This window comes from Lissotriton vulgaris, chromosome 2_1 (genome assembly GCF_964263255.1).
Source record: "Lissotriton vulgaris chromosome 2_1, aLisVul1.2, whole genome shotgun sequence".
NCBI lineage: Eukaryota > Metazoa > Chordata > Amphibia > Caudata > Salamandridae > Lissotriton > Lissotriton vulgaris.
In genome coordinates this window covers 1,783,903,794-1,783,927,607 of record NC_141687.1, presented here as the reverse complement: position 1 = coordinate 1,783,927,607, position 23,814 = coordinate 1,783,903,794, and the positions used below count along the sequence as shown (strand labels likewise).

The window sequence follows — 23,814 nt, the reverse complement described above, 5'->3', positions numbered from 1 at the left end:
GGGCTACTGCAGGATCTTTGGACCAGCAGTCTCGAACCTAGGGGCTATGGTTACAAAAGCTATTGAGGCTTTGAGAAGGTGGCTTCCTTTCGAGGCCATGAACAGTCAGAGCAGCAGCAACAGCTGAATCCTTTGCACAAGTAATACAGAGGGAAGGGTAGGGGCCGTCTGTGAGGAGTTTCTCGACTTAAGTCTTCCTTCTCCTCCTCCTCTTTTGCCCCCACCACCGGTATGGCAGGAAAGCAGCTCTAGATCACCCTCTTGGAGCATGCTGATCCTCTAGGGGCCAGGTGTCAATTTTTCTTTAAGATTGGAAATTGGTTACTTACGCCCTACCTTTTCAAGAGTTTCCATCTCCTTACCCTCCTCGCTAGGGATGGTGTTCAGAGGACCATTTGCTGCTTTTACAGCAGGAGGTTCTGGCTTTGTTGCATAAAGATGCGGTAGAGGTGGTTCCGGATTAGGAAAGGGGTCAGGCATGCTACTCCAGTTATTTCCTGAATCCCAAGAAAGATGGTCGGTTGAGACCGATCCTGGAACTCAGGGTTTTGAACTTTTACCTTAAGCAGGAGAAATTCAAGATGCTGACCCTAGCTCAGGTTCTTCTAGCGCTGCAGCAGGAAGACTGGATGGTGTCAATCGACTTGTAAGATGCGTATTTCCACATCCCTATTCTCAAGTCGCTTCGGAAGTATCTTCGATTTACGGTAGGATCTCAACACAACCAGTTTGCGGTCCTTCTGCTCGGTCTTACTTCCGCACCTCTGGAGTTCTGGACTTTTTGGTTCCGTCCAGAGGTGTCAGGGAACAAAACCAAAGACCCCGGAGTTCCACCTGCCTTGGTGCACAAATGAACAGAAACACGGGCTTCTCGATGGTGGCGTCAAAGACCAAAGGTTTATTACTGCAGGGACACAGAAGTCACAGATACTACACACGGGCAGAATCTAGGAGCCTGTTCAAATTGTACAAAGCGGGTTGCTCCTTATATACTAGTTTTTGGCCTTCAGGCGAATTCTTCACATGTTGGTACATTCCCAAAACCTTTGTGTCATAAACAATAAATATTTGGCGTGCACAGGAACCGTTGATGAAATCTGATACGAAACATCTACGAAGAGGGGTTCCCACTAGTTCATCACAATTCCCTGTCAATATTGCATTCAGGACCCGGACCGCCTCATCGTAAAGTTCGTTACCTCCCCCTAATAAAGTTTCAGAAAGAAAGGAACGGAGCCAGGTGTGGAAGATAGGAAAGCGGGATAAGAGATGCTTGTGGGTTGTAAATGGGCAAGGCTACCGGCTTCGGCCGCCTAATCATGATCAGGACAATGGACACGAAGACCAGTTTGGCAGGACTGGCCTCGGGCAGAGGAGGCAGTCTTTGTCGAGTCATGCAGTTACATCGTGATCTGGTTTAAGGTGCACGTATCATGAAAGAGGTGAATCTCCGGCTAAGGCTACGTGTCCTTAATCGAAATGAAGTGATCAGAGGTTATTGCGTATGTGAGGGCAAGAAACACAAAATGGCTGCCATGATCTAAGATGGATGCCGTGGGTAGATTAGAAATGTGTTAATAAAAGGAGTGCTCTTGCTTGTAGCGTAGCGAAAACACCAGGGTATGCTAAATGGATCATTTGCGGTTCACTGATACCAATATTATGTATTTCTGACAAACTTGAAAACACGGGTTCAAATCGTCACGGAACCGTCATGGAACCTCAACTCGGGTCTTTGTAGTTAACAACGCGTCTGTTGTTCAACTTGGGCTTCTCTATATATGTACCCAAATCTCACCTGGTGCCCTCTCAGCGCAGCCTATTCATAGGGGCAGTTCTGGACACTACTGTGTGTTGAGCATTTCCACCTCCGCAGAGAATTTTCGACATTCAGGAGATGATTTTTTTGTTTCACAAGGGAACGGTTGTTCCAGTCCAGAAGCTTCTACGCCTGCTCGGTCTGTTCACTTCTTGCTTACAGTTGGTCAACCATGCACGCTGGCACATGAGGGCACTCCAGTGGGGCCTCAGCAGTCAGTAGTATCAACACAACGGAGATCTCAGGGAGATCGTCAGTATCTCCAAAAGCACTGCAGAGGAGCTGTCTTGGTGGAGTGTTTCAGGCCCTGTCTCAAGGAAGGCCTTTTCCTAACCTCGGCCAGTGGCCACAGTATACACGGATGCCTCCACTTTAGGGTGGGATGCTCATCTGGGGGATCTGGAGGTCAAAGGTCTTTGGTCTCCCGAGGAAAGGTTGCTCCACTTCAACCTTCTAAAACTGCGGGCAATATGTTCGGCTCTCAAAGCCTTTCTTCCCTCCCTTTGCAGTCCGTCAATTCAAGTCCTGATGGACAACACTTTTGCGATGTTACATATACAAACAGGGAGGGGTAGAGTTGTATTGTCTCTGCAACTCTAGTCCTTGGCTCAGAGCCATCAGATTAGTGTGTTTGCAAATCATCTGGCCGGGTTGCTAAATGTGCTTGCGGTCAGTCTCAGTCGGCAATACTCAGCTGACCATGAGTGGAAGCTTCACAGAGAGATGATTCTCTGAATCTTCAGGTTCTGTGGGTCTCCTTGGGTGGAACTGTTTGCCACTCGAGAGAACGCGCACTGCGGGTCGTTCTGCAGTCTTCAGTATCCGATACAGGGAGCATTGGGGGACGCGTTTTATTGGGATTGGAGCTCGCAACTCCTTTCCTCCCATACCCTTGATTCCTTGGGTTCTGAGGAAGATTCGCCAACACCTGGCCCAAGTTATTTGATTGACCTGGATTGGTCAAGAAGGGTGTGGTACACAGATCTTCTTCACCTCTCATCACACCCTCCACTCCGTCTCCCTCTCAGGGCAGACCTCCTCTTGCAGTCGCAGGGGTAGGTTCGACACCCCCACTCCAGAACCTGCAAATTCATGTCTGTAGATTGCATGGGACAATCTGAGTTCTTCTCTCTCCCACCAGATGTGCTGGATGTTATTTTATCATCCAGGAGATACTCCACCAAATCTATTTATTCCTGTAGGTGGTCCAAGTTTGTGAAATGGTGTGGAGAGTGGTCCATTGATCTTTTGAAGGCCCATTTATCTGATGTACATGGTTTCTGTCTTTCCTTAGTTCAGTGGGGCTATCGTGTGGCTCTGGTACAGAGTTATTTGTCGGCCTTGTCGGCTTTCCTCTGTTTGTCGGACCAGCCATCTTTATTTAAGTCACCCATTGTTATGAGGTTCATTAAGGGCCTCACCAATAGGTTTCCTCCCACTCCCTTCATTATGCCTCAGTGGGATTTGAATCTGGTACTTACTTTCCTGAGGATTCTCCTTTTGAGCCTCTTCATAGTTGCCTGTTGAGGCTTCTTTCTTTTAAGATGGTCTGTCTGATCGCTTCTACCTCCGCCAGGAGGGTAAGTGAGTTGCAGGCTCTTAGTTATAAACCTCAGTTTTTAACCATTCATGCAGAAAAAATGGTTCTCGGGACTAGGGCTGCTTTCCTTGATTGTACTGGCGGTACTGAGACTGTCCTCCTCTGTTAAAGTTGGACGAGGTGCCCCGCCCCCGTGCAGCACGAAAGGGCTGTTTCTTAAATTGTAATGACCCAAGCGACTTCGCTGTGTCGGTATCCTTTTTTATGGCTTCCAAAGAAGCATCTATTTGGGAACCGAATAAAGATTCACCATCATACGGCATGTCTATAATCAGTGACTGGACCTCTTGCCTGAAAGAAGTAGACTTTAACCATCCCTGGCGTCGGAGCGCCGCCGCACTGGCCAGGATACGGAATGCAGTGTTGGCCACATCTACTGCACAGTCTATAATCTCCTCCGAAGCCCTTTGACCATCTTGCAGGACCTGGAGCGCTTCCACTTTCGATGACTCAGGAAGTTGTACAAGAAAGCTGGACATGTCTGACCACATTTGTCGGTCGAAACGACCCAAAATCGCAAGAGCATTCGCAGCACGAGCCGAAGTTGAAGCCATGGATGAAAATTTCTTTCCGATTGCATCCAAACGGCGTCCCTCTCTATCGGGAGGGGAAGTGACAGGCGCTGTAGGATTACGTGCACGACGTTGTGCTGCTTGAGTCACAACTGAATCAGGCTTTGGGTGGGAAAGCAGACAAGCAGGTGAGCCAGATGGAGCTTTGGACTTCTTCTCCAATCTAGGTATCTGGGCCGGTAAGGAGTTAGGAGCCTTCATAATCTTCTGCCCTTCCTTCCAAATAAATTCAATAATTGGAATAGTATGCACCTGCTTATACGGTTGATTTTTGAAATCATACAGAAAACAGTCTTCATCACGTTGAACCCTTGTCAACTTGAAACGGTCCGCCGCCTTGTCCATAAGTTTATGAAAACTAGCAATGTCCACAGGAGGTGAATCACTAGAAGGGACCTGTTGCGGAGAAGGTGTTTGCACTCGATAATCATCAAACTCCGCCATCTGAGGATCCTGTTCACCTTCTGAGTCCTGACACACCTCTCCCTCCTCTCTCTCGGGCTCTGATTCAGTGTCAGTAAGTGGATTAGTAGCCAGGGGAGCACTCAAATGTACTGACGGAGCCGACTGTCTTGGAGGAATCTGTCGTGGTTGATGTGAGGGTGTTACATCAATAGACTCATGAACCGGAGTACCTTGAGGAGTAGGTGGAAAACGTCTATTATAATCGTCCAACATATGTTGGAGGTTAGAGAAAAGTGTCATTGGAATAGACGTCATAGGGATTTGCACGCATTGATCTTCGTGCTCATCTACCTGCTCAACTTCTTCTTCCTCTTCTTCTTCAGAAGAAGTGTCTTGGCATTTAATAATTAACTCTGATGGACTCCGTGCATCCCCATATACAGTGTCATCTGGAACTGACTCAGTCTCATGGTCAGAAACGAACAACTGAAGTGGTGGTTGTAGAGCAGGGGTTTGGAGGTGGAATGCGGAATCTTCCTCATTACTGAATGAGGACTGTACAGTAGAAACTGAAGTGTCCATGGCCACCAAAGGCATGTTGACATAGGAAGAAGAACTGGAAGTTGCCGTCTCTGTAGACGGTAAATCTTTAGGCGCCTCCATGGACGTAGAAGGCTTAGGTCCTACTGTCGCTGGTTTGCTCATTGACGGGGCCGTCGATGATGCTATCGTCGACGACGCGGTAAACGTCGTCTGGTCCGCCGACGGTGACTGTATTGCAGGCGGCATCCTTGACATCGAAAGTGTCTTCGTCGACGACGCCTTCGTCGACGGTGTCTTCGTCGACGGTGTCTTCGTCGACGGTGTCGTCGTCGACGGTGTCTTAGTCGACGGTGCCTTCGTCGACGGTACCTTCGTCGACGGTACCTTCGTCGACGGTACCTTCGTCGTTGCCGTCGACGGGAACCTCGTCGACGAGGCCTTCGTCGACGCTGGAGTTGACGACGATGGGTTCTTCATCGACGATGGCTTCTTCGTCGACGATATGATAGGAATCGTCGACGAAATGGAAGAGACAGAGGCTCTCGTCGACGAGAGAGCCGTCGTCGAAATTCTCGTCGACGATGACGACGCCGATGTCGTCGTGACTGTAGTCGTAGACGAAGCCACAGCAGCCAATCTCGTCGTCGGAGTGGTCGTCGACGAGCCCGTCGACGACCGCGCTGTGAGAAGTGTAACCACTTTAATAGAAGCTGGAAACGACGCCTGAGAGTCAGATCTCGTGGGCGTAGTAACAACAGGCACAGAAGCAGCAGTTGGAACTGAAGCCACAGCCAAAGCCAGCTTTCTTTTCTTCAGGAAAGGAGATGGTAACTCCTGAACACTGCCACGCTTAGAAGCCACAGAAGAAGTTGCTGACTGAAGGCTCTCTGCGTCAGAAATAACAGCGTCCTTATCTTGAAGGCGCTTAAGCCATAACAGGAGGCGACCCTCCCTGTCCTTAAGGGTTTTAGGATTGAAAGTTCTACATAACCTACAATCAACCACTTTGTGATCAGGATACAGGCAATAAATGCACTTGTCATGTGGGTCTTTCTCAAATAAACGTAATTTCCCACAGGAGGAACAAGGTCTAAATAAAGACTTCTTACTTGACATCTTTGAAAAAACTGAGAAGAGTAGATAAGTTGAAAGAAAACTGAGCAGAGCTCAGGGAGACTCCCTTCACACGACGTGCGGTAGAAAATCTGAGGGCTTGAGCTTCTGAGGAGAAGGTTCTAGAGGGTGCTTGAGCCTGATTGGCTGCAGTTTGGACTAACATAATGACTCTGATATGTTACAAAGGAATTTTTTCTCTCTAATGCATTCCTATGTAGTAACCTTTGTAAAGGTTTTCAGTACACATTTTCAGTTTTGCTACCTATAATACTTTATATATTTTGTATATATATATATATATTATTAGCATTATTGCTATTTTATTTACCGTGGGACTCCCACTTCGACGACGGGGAATATTCAAGCATGTGAATCTATGAAAGACACCCCTAATACTGGAGAACCACCTGTTTACAGGTAAGTAACAATTGTTCTTCTCCAGTATTAGGGGTGTCTTTCATAGATTCACATGCTTGAATTTTCTACCGCACGTCGTGTGAAGGGAGTCTCCCTGAGCTCTGCTCAGTTTTTTTTCTTCAATTTTCTTCAATTTTTTCTTCTTAATATCACAGTTTTGTACTGTCTTCTTACATGAAGTCTACGTTCAGACCCTGTGTCACTTGTAGGAAACTGTGACCTTTTCCTGTGAACCCTCATGAAGAGTATATGGAAACACTCTGCTTGTCTCTGACATGGTAAGAGGAGAAGGGGTTGTTCTTGTGCTTAGACTGTACCCCCCTTCTGATGTGGGAGGAATTTTTGTTGTTTGTCCTGCACATTCACGTTTTAAGTGATGCTTCTCCTCTACTTCACCAGCTGAAGTAACATCACAATTAAGGGGTCTCTGGCCTTCTTTGAGTCTGCCTCCCACATCTACGCCCACGAGATTTACTCTCAGGCGTCTAGACTCACACTGCGCACTTTTCTACGTGAAAATGTGCCAGCTTGTCGACGATACGGTCTATGTATCCTCTGACGACAATCTTTGCCATCACTTTTGCTCTGCTGCGACAACGCCTCCAGGTATGCGTCGACGACAGTGAGGACAGTGCCCTCTTGTCGACTACAGGCTCGTAGACCACTGGAAGTTTTTGTCGATGGTAATTTCTTCGACAGTTGGCCTCGTCGACGGTAAGCTCGTCGACGGTAAGCTCGTCGACGGTAGGCTAGACTACGATATGTCCCGTCGACGGTGGCCTCGTCGATGGTGGCTCGTCGACGGTAGGCTCGTCGACGGTGGCTCGTCGACGGTGAGCTCGTCGACGGTAGGCTCGTCGACGGTGAGCTCGTCGACGGTAGGCTCGTCGACGGTGGCTCGTCGACGGTGGTTGTCGACGGTGAGCTCGTCGACGGTAGGCCCGTCGACAGTGGCTCGTCGACGGTGGCTCGTCGACGGTGGCTCGTCGACGGTAGGCTCGTCTACGATATATGTCCCGTCGACGGTGGCCTCGTCGACGGTAGGCTCGTCGACGGTGAGCTCGTCGACGGTGAGCTTGTTGACGGTAGGCTCGTCGACGGTAGGCTCGTCGACGGTGGCCTCGTCGACGATAGGCTTGTCGACAGTAGGCTCGTCGACGGTGAGCTCGTCGACGGTGGGCCCCGTAGACGACAGGCTCGTCGACGGTGAGCTCCGTAGACGGTGAGCTCCGTAGACGATGAGCTCCGTAGACGGTGAGCTCCGTAGACTGTGAGCTCCGTAGACGGTGAGCTCCGTAGACGGTGAGCTCTGTAGACGATGAGCTCCGTAGACGGTGAGCTCCGTAGACGATGAGCTCCGTAGACGATGAGCTCCGTATACGATGAGCTCCGTATACGATGAGCTCCGTAGACGATGAGCTCCGCAGACGATGAGCTCTGTAGACGATGAGCTCTGTAGACGGAGAGCTCTGTAGACGGAGAGCTCTGTAGATGCTGAGCTCTGTAGATGCTGAGCTCTGTAGATGCTGAGCTCTGTAGATGCTGAGCTCTGTAGACGGTGAGCTCCGTAGACGGTGAGCTCCGTAGACGGTGAGCTCCGTAGACGGTGAGCTCCGTAGACGGTGAGCTCCGTAGACGGTGAGTTCCGTAGACGGTGAGCTCCGTAGACGGTGAGCTCCGTAGACGGTGAGCTCTGTAGACGGTGAGCTCCATAGACGGTGAGCTCCGTAGATGGTAAGCTTCGTCAACATTCAGCCTCGACGCCAGTTGGCTTCGTTGACTGTTGACCCTGTCAACTATTGGAATCGTCGACGGTTGAGCCCGTCGACAGTTGGTTTCACACACGGTTGTCTTTTATGCACAATGTGTTTTGGTAGACGATTTATCTCGTCGCCTGCAGCTTTCTGCTACATCCACGTGATGGCGTGGTGGCTTTTTACTCCTGCCTTTATATCTTCCTCTAAAAACTGGAGCTCTATTGCATTCACCTCCGGTGAATATTGGAGGTTTTCCCCTCCTTATGAAGAGAGCGGCGAATCGCTTTCCCTTTTTCCCCTCGTCCGGGGGAAACCACAAAAACAAGTTTGTTCAGTTCCTATCATAGACTTTATTTAGCAAGAAGGTGTTAGACTCATGCAGAGGTCAAACTCTGTGCCGGCGGTTTTTGTTTTTTCACGCCTCGGCAAGAAATGTGCAGCTCCCCACTATTCAGCCTACCCTGCCTCAGTCATTATTCAGGCGGCACAGCGATTATCTTGCAAGCCAGTTGGGCAAGTATGCCACCATATGTGCTCTGACATGTTGGCGCCAGTAGCACTTATTCCAGAATCCTCCAAGCCTCACGCTTTGAAGATCCTGCAGGAGTGAGAGCGAGAGAGAAGTGCATCAGAAATGATACACTGTGAAGCGGACATTGCGTGTACAGGTGTTCCACAGCTCGCTATAGGGGCAGTCTGGGAAAGACAATTTTGCTTCAATGCTACGTCTTTCGCAAGGAGGTTCAGACTTCTATACTTCACTTGTTGTTTTGATTGAGGAGCCCTTCTGGCCAGCATGTTGATGAGGCAATGCAGACCATCTTAAAGGACACAGATACTGCCCGCACCTTCGGGATATAGAATCGCAGCCTTTTCGTGGTGCCGAGGACGTAGCTCCACGTCCTTTGTTTCAAGGGAGTTCCCTCCAGTATTGGCTCCTACAATCAAAATCAATTGCGTTACTCAAATCAAACGCAGTCACATAGGCACAGTACCAACAGGTCCTACCTAGACTATCATCGTACAGCCTAGGCAAATTCTTCTAAGAAACAATGGATTACCGGGAACACACCTTTATTCCCTCCAAAAACGTCAGAGATCTAATATCTCACTTTTACTCCACTTGGTCAAAGGTGACAGAGGACCGTTGGGTTTTTAAACGTCATGCCCAAGGGCACACTTTAGAATTTGTCTAATTTCCCTCTTTCTACACCTCCAAAGGGACCTCCTCCTTCTCATCTACGGGTGTCGTTTTCACAAGTGTCTATATGGATACAAACAGGGACCGTCGGAGTGGTTCCGAATCTCCAACAGCGTTAGGGTTTACTCTCAGTTTCTCATCAACAATCAAATGAGGAAAGTGTTGCATGATTTTAGATCTTTGCGCATACTTTACAAATGTTGTCCCTCAACAAAATCCTAAGTTCTTATGCCAGAACGAGTTTATAACTACTCTCAACCTCCAGGATGTCTATTTTCATGTGCCAATCCTTCCTAAGCATAGGAAGTGGCTACGCTTTACAATAGGTACAGAACTTATTCAATAAAGGTCCTACCTCTTGGATTTAGGTCCGTTTCAAGTGTCTTTAAGTACATCCTGGCACCAGTGGCAGCCTATCTACGTCTGCAAGGCATACAAATTTCTCATTCCTGAGACAACAGTATAATAAGGGCTCGCTCTTATTTACAATCAGTCCAGCACACCCAAACTTGTCAGTCACTGTTTCAAGACCTGATTTTCAATAAATCATGACAAGTCACAACTAGTACTAGCTCCGATATCAACATTTCTCGGATCATCAATCAATACCAACCTAGCAAGGGTGTTTATCTCGCACGAACAACAGGCTTGCATCTCCCACTTGGTGGTTCTTCTACGTTGGTTTCAGGTCTCCAGTTCCTTTGTAGATCTCATTCAAATCAATCTTCGGATGCAAGAGGCCCCCCCTTTTTGTTGGTGGGTCCAAGTAAGAAATTTGTAGAAGGGGTGTACGTTATTCCTTCCAGAAGTGCCAAATTACACAATCACCACAGACGCATCCCTTCGAGGGTTGAGGAGCATATCTCAAGGGCTGAAGGTTCAGCAGGGAATGGGAACCCTCAACAAAAGGCTTAGCACATCAATCGGCTAGAGCTAGGTGCTATTTTCTTAGCCCTCAAATCCTTTCGTGTTATCATTCAAGGAGCCACAGTATTGGTTTGCACAGACAATACCTTACTTGCACAAACAAGGAAGAACGAGGTTGGTTCTTCTACCTCAGAAAGCCCAAGAGATATGGGCTTGGGCAATATAGCACATGATCAAACTCTTGGCTGTTCATGTGCCGGGAGTTGCAAATGTGCTGGCGGACACCCTCAGCAGGTCAACAGGTGTCCACCCACGAATAGGAACTGCATCAGCCAACGGCGGATCGAATGGACCTCTTTGCGACCAAAAAAAAAAAAAATAAAAAAAAAAAGCAGCTTATGCCTGTTTCTTTGCAAGCTGGCATCCCCACAGGGACTCGCAGGGGAAGGCGTTTTCGATAAACTGGTCTCAAATATATGCTTACGCCTTTTCTCCGGTACCGTTGGTTCCGAGAATTCTCTGTCAAATGAACAAAGAGCCGTATCGTTTGATTCCCATCGCCCACAGGTGACCTCGCCAATACTGATTCACCGAACTTCTTCTCCTCTCAGAGTACGATCCAATACAGTTTCGACCAATTCCAAATCTCCTCTCCACTCAGAATGGTCAAATTTGCCATCAGATCCGGCTTCTCTAAAATTAGCAGCTTGGTGTCTGAGCACCTTGTATTAGCTCATCTGACTATCTCGGCGGATTGTAAAGAGGTACTGGCTTACGCGAGAGCACCTACTAAAGACATACAGTCTTTAAAAATAAATAAATACATAAATAATCTGCATTTGGTGTTAATCTGCTGGGGTTTACCCATTTCTTGCAACGCCGGACCAGATATTACCTTTTTTCTTGCACCTGGCAAGATCAGGCTTATCTCATACAACGTTGAAGGTCTTTTTGGCAGCCATTTCAAGGTAACGTCAGGATGGGTCCATCTCTCTTTATTCTTCCAGAATACAACAGTTCTTTAAGGGACTACTCAGAATGTTTCCTCCTGTACGTCGTCCGCCTCCATCATGGCATTATAATGTAGTATTAGCGCAGCTCATGCGCCACCCATTTGAGCCAATTTTTAGGATGTATTTCAATTTCCTAACATGCAACGTTTTTTCTCTTTGTTAGCATTAACTTCATCTAGAAGAGTCTGTGATGTTCAAGCTCTCATTGTCAATTCACCTTTCTTACGATTCACGCCCAATTCTGTAGTGCTACGTACAAGGGGTATGCCTAAAGGTGCCTTCGGATTTTCACCTGAAAGAACCAGTTATCTTAAAGACGTTTTTCCTAATCCACAATCCCCTGCGGAGAGGGCATTTACATACTCTTGACATCAGAAGATGTTTTAAATTTCTATTTGCAAGGACCTCTGTCATTATCAAATTCGATCAACTGTTTATTGCCTATGGAAATATACAGCTAGGACGAGCACATTCTTTAGACATAAAACGTTGTCTAAAATTCTACATTTCCAGAACAGCCCCTTTCCGTAAATCTGATCAGCTATTTATAGCATATGGACTGTTGCGAAAAGGGCATTCAGTGACTAAACAGACAGTGGCCGATGGCTCTCTGCAGCCATATCATTTTGTCATCAGCAGGCTGGCAGGCCTTTACCGAGTCCAGTTAAGGCACATTCTACAAGAGCGATGGCATCGTCCACTGCGTTGTTTGCTGGGGTGCCTCTACACCAGATTTGTCGAGCAGCGACATGGTCCAGCAGGCACACCTTTACCAGACATTATTGTTTGGAAGCTGTCAACGAAGCGGATACCGCAGTGGGGCAAGCAGTGCTTCGTCATCTTTTTCAATAAGGTGAGCCTCTGATCCCTCCTCCATTTCTTTCTGTGATTGCTATATGCTTTTCAGCTGTATATTATTGTCTTCAACTTTTGAGGATGTACTTTGCAATCTCAGCTCTAAGGAGGGTACTGCTATCTATTCTATTCAAGCATGTGAATCTATGAAAGACACCCCTAATACTGGAGAAGAACAATTGTTACTTACCTGTAAACAGGTGGTTCTCCAGTATTGGTGTCTTTCATAGATTCACATGCGACCCACCCTCCTCCCCTCAGAGGCTCTCTTCTCCTCATAGACTCTGTGGTCACTCTTGTGCTACGAAAATCTGAGGTGCTGAGCTCTGAGGAGAAGGTTCTAGAGGGTTGCTGGCGCCTGATTGGCTGTAGTTTGGACCAACATAATGACAATGATAGACTGCAAATGGTTTTTTTCCTTTTCCATGCATTCCTATGTAGAAATATGTGTAGGCTTGTTATGCCTTTTTTCTATTACATATTTCAGGTTTTATGTTACATATATATATATATATAGTATATATTATTGCTATTTTATTTACCGTGGGACTCCCACTCCGACGACGGGGGATATTCAAGCATGTGAATCTATGAAAGACACCAATACTGGAGAACCACCTGTTTACAGGTAAGTAACAATTGTTCGTATTTTCTATATGCTCCGGGATCCCGCACATGGGCGGAAATATTCATAGATTATGACTTTGATGAGTATACTCCTGGATGAGAACTAGGATTACAGGTAAGTAACTAATCCTTCTGTGAAGTGGAGAAAATTAACAAGTGCTCCATAAACACCACCATCTTTGACAGAAAAGCCCATTCTGATGGATACATCTGCCTGTGGATTCCTCTCCTTTTGAATTACCCCTGCAACAGCAATCCACTGAAACTTTTTCTTAGCTCTCCCACATCGACGAGGACGTCACAATGGCAAGGCTCTACTCGCAACTCTGAATGACATCATCGGAGCCATAAGAAGACCTCGTCGGCGTGCTGATGTCGCTTCCCTTTTTTCCGTGCCGCCGGCGCGTAACGTTTTTTCAAAGGGCTCTCCATTTTTACTGGGTTTAACTTTAGATTTCTTTGTGTTGCTCTGGAAATGTCTTATTCGCCCTGCAGAGAGTGGGGGGGTTGTATGTCCATCACAGATCTCCATGAAGACTGTCAGTGTTGTCTCTCTTCAGACCACAACTTCGATGTGTGTTTGTGCTGTCAGAGGATGAACCCAAAGGCGTTGAAGGAGCGAGAGGCAAAACTCTTCATGGCTCGTGCAAAAGAAGATAAGAGAGGTCGCAAGTGGTCAAAGTCATCGACTTCGGATGCTTCGAAGTCGAAGAAGCACAAGTAAAAGAGAAGACATGTGTCTCGACGTCTGTCTTTGTAAGGCAGGTCATTACGATTGACCTCATCTGTGAAGTGGCATCATGAGAAGGATATCATCTCACCGCCACCTTCACCTTCCCCACAGGCGACTCTAGCCCATACTTCGGTGTCGGGGTATTCACCAACGCCTAGAGGTTCTCCAGTTCCGAAATAGTCTTCTCCAGTTCCTGCGGCTTTGCCTGTGCTGGCTCCTTTTTCTGCGGCGCCACAGCCTCTGCTCCCTGCAATGCCTCGTGTGGGACAGGACCAAGGGGCACGGGATCCTTATCCTCATTTTCCAGAACCTGGAGCGGATCCATCCCATTTCCTGAATTCGTTGTTTGGCATGTTTGCCAAGGCATCTTACCCTATCGTCGAGCCGCTGGCCCAGTGGGTCCACTTGCCTTCAGTTTGGCTATTCCCCCAATAGTATGCCCAGGTGCCTTTAGTGCCTTTTATGCCAAGTACCTCGTCATGGCAGTTTTCAGCGCCAATGTTTTCGACTTGAATACCTCAGTCACCAGTGCCGTCTGGCGTCGGACCGATGTCATCCCGGATTCGATCGATGTCATTACCTGCTTCGGAGGGGTCTTCTTTGACGCCAGCGCCGTTGTCACCGGCGCCGCGGCTGGCGCAGCCGACCCTGAAGCAGCGTTCCAAGAGGGAACCGCAGAGACTGCTAGAAGAAGAGGAGTACCAGCAAGAGCATGAGGAAGGGGAGATCCTCGACTCAATAGACGACTTTAAATGTCTGCAGGAGGCCAGTGGTACGGATACTTGACCATAATGGGAACTTTCCTCTCCAACGTCCTTGCCTTCTCAGGATGTTGCCCCTTACCACACAGTCATCAGAAAGGCTGCTGATCTGTTGGACCTTCAGTTGCCTCAACAGATGTGAAGTCGAATTAATTGACCAAGGTTTTGCATTCCTCCTCCTCTACTGTTAAACCTCGGCTGCCTTTTAATGAGGCCTTGACAGAGTTGATTATGGAGGTGTGGCAGAAGCTTTTGTCTGCCCCTGCAGTTTCTAGATCAGTGGCTAGGCATTACAAGTCTGCTCCTGGTGATCCAGTTTTTCTTTCTGCCCATCCTTCTCCAGAAAGCTTGATGGTTGAGGTCTCTTGTTCCAAACAGTCTGCTAGTTCTTTCTTTTCTACTCCAAGGGATAGAGACTCAAATGAACTTGAACAGTCGGCCAAAAAGGAGTTCTCCTTAGCAAGTATGGCTCTTAAGTCTACAAATACCACAAGTTTGCTAGGGAGGTACATTCATGCACTGATGGATACGGTCAAACAAGTAGCTCCGAAGTTGCATGATGATGATCGTGTTCACTTTTTGGGGGTACCTTCAGACACCCAAGCCTGTCAAGTTATTCAGTCGGGTCTGGACATGGCGGACTCGGTCGCCCAGGTAATGGGCTCTTCGGTGGCCACCAGGAGACTTGCATGGCTTAGGTCTTCAGGTTTCTCTCCTGATGTACAAGCTGCTTTGCCTGATCTAACCTTTGATGGATCAAGACATTGGGTCAAAGGCGGATTCTGCACTGCAGCGTTTCAAGGAATGTGGAGAAGCGTGGCTCAGTGGTTAGAGGCGGCAGACCCGGAAGCTGAGATCGGCCGTGAACCAGGGTTCGATTCCCCGCCTCGGCGGGTCTCGGGCTCAAAATTCCACAGAGTCGACAATTCTCGCTCCGGTGCCTACTCGGCTCACGGGGTCACACTCTGCGACTCTGGGCAATAGCTTGCTTAATCTCCACTACGGCCCCTCGCGGCGGGATGCCTGGCTTTCACCTTGTGGATACCCGGCCGGGGTATCTCACAGGGGAATACCAGGATGGGTTCCCTAAGCAAGCGCCTTGAGACCCCTGGGTTGCGCTATATAAATCGAAACACATTTACATTTACATTTACAATAGGGCTACTGCAGGATCTTTGGACCAGCAGTCTCGAACCTAGGGGCTATGGTTACAAAAGCTATTGAGGCTTTGAGAAGGTGGCTTCCTTTCGAGGCCATGAACAGTCAGAGCAGCAGCAACAGCTGAATCCTTTGCACAAGTAATACAGAGGGAAGGGTAGGGGCCGTCTGTGAGGAGTTTCTCGACTTAAGTCTTCCTTCTCCTCCTCCTCTTTTGCCCCCACCACCGGTATGGCAGGAAAGCAGCTCTAGATCACCCTCTTGGAGCATGCTGATCCTCTAGGGGCCAGGTGTCAATTTTTCTTTAAGATTGGAAATTGGTTACTTACGCCCTACCTTTTCAAGAGTTTCCATCTCCTTACCCTCCTCGCTAGGGATGGTGTTCAGAGGACCATTTGCTGCTTTTACAGCAGGAGGTTCTGGCTTTGTTGCATAAAGATGCGGTAGAGGTGGTTCCGGATTAGGAAAGGGGTCAGGCATGCTACTCCAGTTATTTCCTGAATCCCAAGAAAGATGGTCAGTTGAGACCGATCCTGGAACTCAGGGTTTTGAACTTTTACCTTAAGCAGGAGAAATTCAAGATGCTGACCCTAGCTCAGGTTCTTCTAGCGCTGCAGCAGGAAGACTGGATGGTGTCAATCGACTTGTAAGATGCGTATTTCCACATCCCTATTCTCAAGTCGCTTCGGAAGTATCTTCGATTTACGGTAGGATCTCAACACAACCAGTTTGCGGTCCTTCTGCTCGGTCTTACTTCCGCACCTCTGGAGTTCTGGACTTTTTGGTTCCGTCCAGAGGTGTCAGGGAACAAAACCAAAGACCCCGGAGTTCCACCTGCCTTGGTGCACAAATGAACAGAAACACGGGCTTCTCGATGGTGGCGTCAAAGACCAAAGGTTTATTACTGCAGGGACACAGAAGTCACAGATACTACACACGGGCAGAATCTAGGAGCCTGTTCAAATTGTACAAAGCGGGTTGCTCCTTATATACTAGTTTTTGGCCTTCAGGCGAATTCTTCACATGTTGGTACATTCCCAAAACCTTTGTGTCATAAACAATAAATATTTGGCGTGCACAGGAACCGTTGATGAAATCTGATACGAAACATCTACGAAGAGGGGTTCCCACTAGTTCATCACAATTCCCTGTCAATATTGCATTCAGGACCCGGACCGCCTCATCGTAAAGTTCGTTACCTCCCCCTAATAAAGTTTCAGAAAGAAAGGAACGGAGCCAGGTGTGGAAGATAGGAAAGCGGGATAAGAGATGCTTGTGGGTTGTAAATGGGCAAGGCTACCGGCTTCGGCCGCCTAATCATGATCAGGACAATGGACACGAAGACCAGTTTGGCAGGACTGGCCTCGGGCAGAGGAGGCAGTCTTTGTCGAGTCATGCAGTTACATCGTGATCTGGTTTAAGGTGCACGTATCATGAAAGAGGTGAATCTCCGGCTAAGGCTACGTGTCCTTAATCGAAATGAAGTGATCAGAGGTTATTGCGTATGTGAGGGCAAGAAACACAAAATGGCTGCCATGATCTAAGATGGATGCCGTGGGTAGATTAGAAATGTGTTAATAAAAGGAGTGCTCTTGCTTGTAGCGTAGCGAAAACACCAGGGTATGCTAAATGGATCATTTGCGGTTCACTGATACCAATATTATGTATTTCTGACAAACTTGAAAACACGGGTTCAAATCGTCACGGAACCGTCATGGAACCTCAACTCGGGTCTTTGTAGTTAACAACGCGTCTGTTGTTCAACTTGGGCTTCTCTATATATGTACCCAAATCTCACCTGGTGCCCTCTCAGCGCAGCCTATTCATAGGGGCAGTTCTGGACACTACTGTGTGTTGAGCATTTCCACCTCCGCAGAGAATTTTCGACATTCAGGAGATGATTTTTTTGTTTCACAAGGGAACGGTTGTTCCAGTCCAGAAGCTTCTACGCCTGCTCGGTCTGTTCACTTCTTGCTTACAGTTGGTCAACCATGCACGCTGGCACATGAGGGCACTCCAGTGGGGCCTTAGCAGTCAGTAGTATCAACACAACGGAGATCTCAGGGAGATCGTCAGTATCTCCAAAAGCACTGCAGAGGAGCTGTCTTGGTGGAGTGTTTCAGGCCCTGTCTCAAGGAAGGCCTTTTCCTAACCTCGGCCAGTGGCCACAGTATACACGGATGCCTCCACTTTAGGGTGGGATGCTCATCTGGGGGATCTGGAGGTCAAAGGTCTTTGGTCTCCCGAGGAAAGGTTGCTCCACTTCAACCTTCTAAAACTGCGGGCAATATGTTCGGCTCTCAAAGCCTTTCTTCCCTCCCTTTGCAGTCCGTCAATTCAAGTCCTGATGGACAACACTTTTGCGATGTTACATATACAAACAGGGAGGGGTAGAGTTGTATTGTCTCTGCAACTCTAGTCCTTGGCTCAGAGCCATCAGATTAGTGTGTTTGCAAATCATCTGGCCGGGTTGCTAAATGTGCTTGCGGTCAGTCTCAGTCGGCAATACTCAGCTGACCATGAGTGGAAGCTTCACAGAGAGATGATTCTCTGAATCTTCAGGTTCTGTGGGTCTCCTTGGGTGGAACTGTTTGCCACTCGAGAGAACGCGCACTGCGGGTCGTTCTGCAGTCTTCAGTATCCGATACAGGGAGCATTGGGGGACGCGTTTTATTGGGATTGGAGCTCGCAACTCCTTTCCTCCCATACCCTTGATTCCTTGGGTTCTGAGGAAGATTCGCCAACACCTGGCCCAAGTTATTTGATTGACCTGGATTGGTCAAGAAGGGTGTGGTACACAGATCTTCTTCACCTCTCATCACACCCTCCACTCCGTCTCCCTCTCAGGGCAGACCTCCTCTTGCAGTCGCAGGGGTAGGTTCGACACCCCCACTCCAGAACCTGCAAATTCATGTCTGTAGATTGCATGGGACAATCTGAGTTCTTCTCTCTCCCACCAGATGTGCTGGATGTTATTTTATCATCCAGGAGATACTCCACCAAATCTATTTATTCCTGTAGGTGGTCCAAGTTTGTGAAATGGTGTGGAGAGTGGTCCATTGATCTTTTGAAGGCCCATTTATCTGATGTACATGGTTTCTGTCTTTCCTTAGTTCAGTGGGGCTATCGTGTGGCTCTGGTACAGAGTTATTTGTCGGCCTTGTCGGCTTTCCTCTGTTTGTCGGACCAGCCATCTTTATTTAAGTCACCCATTGTTATGAGGTTCATTAAGGGCCTCACCAATAGGTTTCCTCCCACTCCCTTCATTATGCCTCAGTGGGATTTGAATCTGGTACTTACTTTCCTGAGGATTCTCCTTTTGAGCCTCTTCATAGTTGCCCGTTGAGGCTTCTTTCTTTTAAGATGGTCTGTCTGATCGCTTCTACCTCCGCCAGGAGGGTAAGTGAGTTGCAGGCTCTTAGTTATAAACCTCAGTTTTTAACCATTCATGCAGAAAAAATGGTTCTCGGGACTAGGGCTGCTTTCCTGCCTAAGGTGGACGCTCCTTTCCATCTAGGGCATCTATTACCTTCCCTACCTTCTATCCCCCCATCACCCTTCCATGGTGGAGGAGAGACTTAACCGCCTGGACCCTAAAAGGGCGGTCAGTTTGTACCTGGAAAGTTCCAGGGACTTCAGACTGGACGACCAGCTCTTTGTTGGGAAGATTAGGGGCAAAGCCATCCACAAGAGAACGCTATACAGGTGGATTATCTTGTGCATCAAAATTTGCTAGGCCCTAGACAAGAAGGAGCCTCTTGAAGGTATCAGAGTTAATGCGACTAGAGCTAAGTCTTCCACATCTGTTTTGGCTAGAGGTGTTCCTGTAGTCGACATTCATAAGGATGCAACATGGGCCTCCCACCACACCTACGCGAAGCATTATTGTTTGGATTCTGAGGTGAGGAAGGATGGCTATTTTGCACGTTCCGTGCTGCAGGACTTTTTGGTATGAGTAGTTGGACACCCTCCTCCGGGAGCGGGACAGCTGTGAGATTCAAATCAAAAGGTGAGAAACCACAGGCACTCTACAGAATGTATGCAGCAAAATGGTAGCAATAGTGAACATAATGATGGTGTACAGAATAAGAAATCCAATCGTGATATGTATTACAGAGGTGCATTCTCGCCTCACTTAACAGAAATGTATTTTTTGTGGTGCTCAGTATCCTTGGCCTACCTGGACCAATGTATTAGAAGCTACTCAAGAGACAGCAAAATTCGATGTAAACTGGTCAAATGGTTCGGATGCATGGACTGGCATTTTGGAATAGTTTTTTTAAAACCATTCCAAGATGGCTGCTCGTGCATGCACGTGCATGTGAATTTTCGCTTACATACGGTGGCCAACTTGTAATGATTTGCCATACTTTGTGAAATTAGAATTGTAAGATGACCATTCTTGGATGTGAATTTGGCTGCAGAACAGGCCTGAGTGCATTTGTTATTAAGGTATGCAAAAATACAGGTGCTGGCAAAGCAAATAGCTGTGCACCTGCCTTTGAATGATGAGACCTACTTGCATGACCAATATTTATCATTTTCTGGTAGACAGAGGGTAGGCTGACGATACATCTGAAACCTGCAAGCTATCCAGAAGGGGGTTTCATGGGTATATTTGAATATGTATTTCTGCAGGTATATTGATCAAAATTAAAAAAAAACACGAGGAAACTACCTGATCCCATTTTTTTTTCTTTTGCGAAAGAAAAATCTCACTGTTGTTAAGGTGCTAAAGAAAATGAGAGAAACACTTCAGCATGTATGTAGGATCTTCTTTACAGACACCAACTGTTTACCAATCATGTACCTCTAAGAAAAGTATACATACTGATAAACACATTTTAGAGGTATATAGTTTGTACATTGTGTACAATCTACTTTTGGATATTTGTTATGTGTGTTAAAAGTGTTCAATAAGGAAAATTAATAAAATGAGTGCTAAGCATGTTTAAGGTGTAGTGCTTCCCATCAGCGGCTTTTGACATTGTAGTAATGGCGAACTGACATTTTTATCTTTCAGTGATTATTAAAAGTGTGCTGAAGAGATGTGAGACAATCCACCCAGTACTGATGGGCATATTCGGAATACTCGTAGGTTTATTAAACAGCACGCTTTCACAGGTAATGTATCCATTGTAAAAATGTCAAAATTTGCTACACAGTATCAGTTCTCATCCCTGTGGTACAAATACCAATGTTTTGAGCTAATTTATGGAAAGCTGTACATTTCTAATTCTACAAAGTTATTTTAACAGTTGTGATATTTGTGGTTCACAAGCATTATTTCTGATATGTCTACACTGAATATCTACTTCCCTATTTAAATCTACATTTGTAACTGTTAAGTCTGATAGAAACTTTTAGCTGCAGATGCCTTACCTTTGAATTCCGAGGTATCAGACTAAATCTGGAAATCTTTACTCGAGCAATACCTCTTGCGCGCACAATCAGGTGGCACCATTCGGCTCCGTTAATGTTGCAGTCACCTATATAGATGCCATCAAGGTGCGCGGATGTCAGTTATTTTCTCTCCAAACCCGTTAAGCGCGATCCATGAAGAACTACCCCCCTGTCCCATATGCGAAGATATCTTTGAGGAAGACAGGGTTTAAACTGTGCGGTGCCTGTCACCGCATGATGTCGGTTACCAACCCCCACCATGTTTGTTTCTTGTGTCTCAAGCGCGACCCGGACTCGTAGTCCTGCTCGGACTGCCAGGCTATGGCTTTGATGGCCTTGCAGGAGAGTGGGCTACGAAGCTCCTTGTGGCTCGGCAGTCCACACCATCCAGCGAGACTCTGCGGATGTCTCAGTCCCAATCGAAGAAGAGGAGTTCGCCGAACCCCTCATGGAGCCCCAGGTCCTCTTCGTCTCTCTCTCTCTCTGCAATCAGGACACTTGGGGAAGAGGCACAGGAGAAAAAGAAGAAGTCCAAGCGGACAACATCATTGCCTCTACTGTAATCCATCGACGAACGCGGTAAGGAGTACCGACGCTCTAGGCACTTTTCTGCGGAGCCGGAGCCAAGGTCGACCTCGTGGTTCTCTCCCTTTCCGAGAGTGACCCCCGCTCAAATTAAAGATTTTTACGAGGCTATGTGCCGTGTGTTTGTGTGGGTCGGCCCCACTGGTGAGCCTTTGGGTCCCAAGGGGTCTGGAGGGGCCCCATTGGATTTAATGCCATCTGCTCCATCCACTGCGCTAGTGGGGACTCAAAGATCCGGGACAACGCCAGTCATGATTACAAAGAGAGCTGAGCTGTTCCTCAAGTGGGAGGATGTATATGTCACACTGATGTCTGGATACTGTTGGTCTCAATGAGTCCTACAGTTAGACATCCGTTTTGTTGGATGTAATGCCCTCACACACCCTTTCAGGTGTCATGCTTCATCATCAGGGCTGCTCCTCGTTGGGTCAGTGGTGCAATACCCAACGGGCTCACCTCAAAGAGGGGCACATTACCGGAGATCTTTTATCCAACAGCTGTTTTGTGAAGTGCAGGTATGGGGCCAAAAGTGCGTAGACGTGCAAGTGAGTTTAAAATAAAGCTGGGAGTACCAGTATCAAGTTTATTCTGGGGGTCTCCTGCTCTAGTTAAAATTAGAAAACTAGCCGGTACTCAATAGAATTCAATGTTTCCTACATGAGTCACAGTTAGTGTGTGATCGTGATGGTCGACATGTTTCTCGCGTTACTGTTCAATGACTCGCGATTCTTCAGGACCTTTGGAAAAATTATATTATTGATAACTGTCTACGCTAGAGGATCTATATGAGTATCCAATGAGCTAATCTAAAATATCACAAAAAGAAAGCGTGCTTAATGTGTTAATGTACCTGTGTTGCGCTGGATCTACCTAAAAGGAGTCAGAAAAGCATGTCACAACATGTACAGGTTAAAGACAATAATGACGGTGACTTTGTACATTCCTTGAGACACGCTAGTCAGTGTGCAGCTAGCGTATGGATTAAAAACCAATTAAAACCAATGTGGACAAATATCCTCAGTGAGCAAAGGTGGACAACATGCCCCTGTGATAAACAACGGGTTAAGACTTCCATAAAGTATGGCTGTACATGGAGGGATAGTTTTACTCATTGGAAAGATGCTGCATTCGTGGCACTGTCTTAATTTATGCTTTATACTCTGTAAAGTGATTGTGGATCATTCCCTTCTCATGCATAGTCTAAGTTTAAAAGTAGCGTTAATATAGAGTCATGTATTACAAGGTAATTGAGAGCTCCTGGCTAGTGCATGCGGATATTCGAACAAAATAGTTATGTAATAGGTGCTGCATTCTTGGCACTTTCTTAATATGTGCTTGGCTTATTATCGAGTGTTGGTCCTGCAGAACCTTCTCTTTAATAGTCTTGGATTGCAATTAGCGTAAGTGTTGAGCCATGTCTTACAAGGTTTTTAAGGAGGTTATTAAGAACTATTGGCATGTGCACACAGATATTGGAACTGAAAATCCCCAGGTTGAATCGGTTAAGTATATTGCTGCACGGGTAGTCTCGTGTTCATGTAAGGTATCCGCGCAAAGCCCACATAACATCAAAGTACTATTGCGCTTCTCAGCAAGAGGCACATGACAGTGTGATGTGTGGGGGCCCTTCGGTAAACAGCGGGTCGGTTTGGTCTCTTGTAACTCGGGTGACTTTGTGTTAAAGTAATCTATCAGCGTATTGCCCACATAGCGCATGGCCACATGGCGCTTCTCGTTAAGGATCCACAAAACAAATTGATGTTAGGGGGCCCTCGGGTAGAGAGCGGTAGTGGCGGGTGTAGTAATTTTGTGGAGGTCCCAGTGTTGTCGAGTATTTCCGCATACTCTCTCCATAGAATTACATCTAGCATCCCTGTTTCAGGATTCTCATAGACTCAATGCCTGTTGTGTCTACTTACAGTTTTTGATCCGTGTGTCTTTCTTCTCAACCTGCCCACGCCGCCGAGTCCGGGTGGTACTGACTCATCGGGCGGCCATTGATTTAGACAGTCGACGGTGTCATGTGACTGGGGAGTGTCTCGCTCTCAGGTCATGTGATCTGAATTGTAAATACGGCGGCCATGCCAGAATAGAGTGATTTGAATGGTTAGCCCCATCAAGCTTGCTTGTTCTATGTCTTAGGGGCGTCCAAAATATTGCCCTTGCTTATAGAAAGTAAGATTGCGGGTAAAGTTATGTTTAGTGCCGGTATGTCGAGGTTGATTAAAATTGATTAAAACACTGTCTCTTGTTATTTAGTATCATTAGGTGATAAAAGTCAAGTTTGATTAATCCACTATTTCTTGATATTTGTTATCATACGGTGGTATAAATCAAGGTTGATTACAACCCTGGTTCTTGTTATTAGGTGATGTGTAATCT

At 47.1% G+C, this 23,814-nt stretch overlaps 1 protein-coding gene across 1 annotated transcript in view; it reads left to right on the top strand.

Moving 5' to 3' along the window:
- The window catches only part of LOC147733269 (sperm-specific sodium:proton exchanger-like), a 7,973,824-nt gene that overhangs the window by 87,415 nt on the left and 7,862,595 nt on the right, over positions 1-23,814 (top strand). Inside the window, exon 2 of the mRNA XM_086956195.1 lies at positions 20,468-20,568. Within this exon, the coding sequence (XP_086812321.1) occupies positions 20,468-20,568 (101 nt within the window). The remainder of the gene's footprint in view (positions 1-20,467; positions 20,569-23,814) is intronic.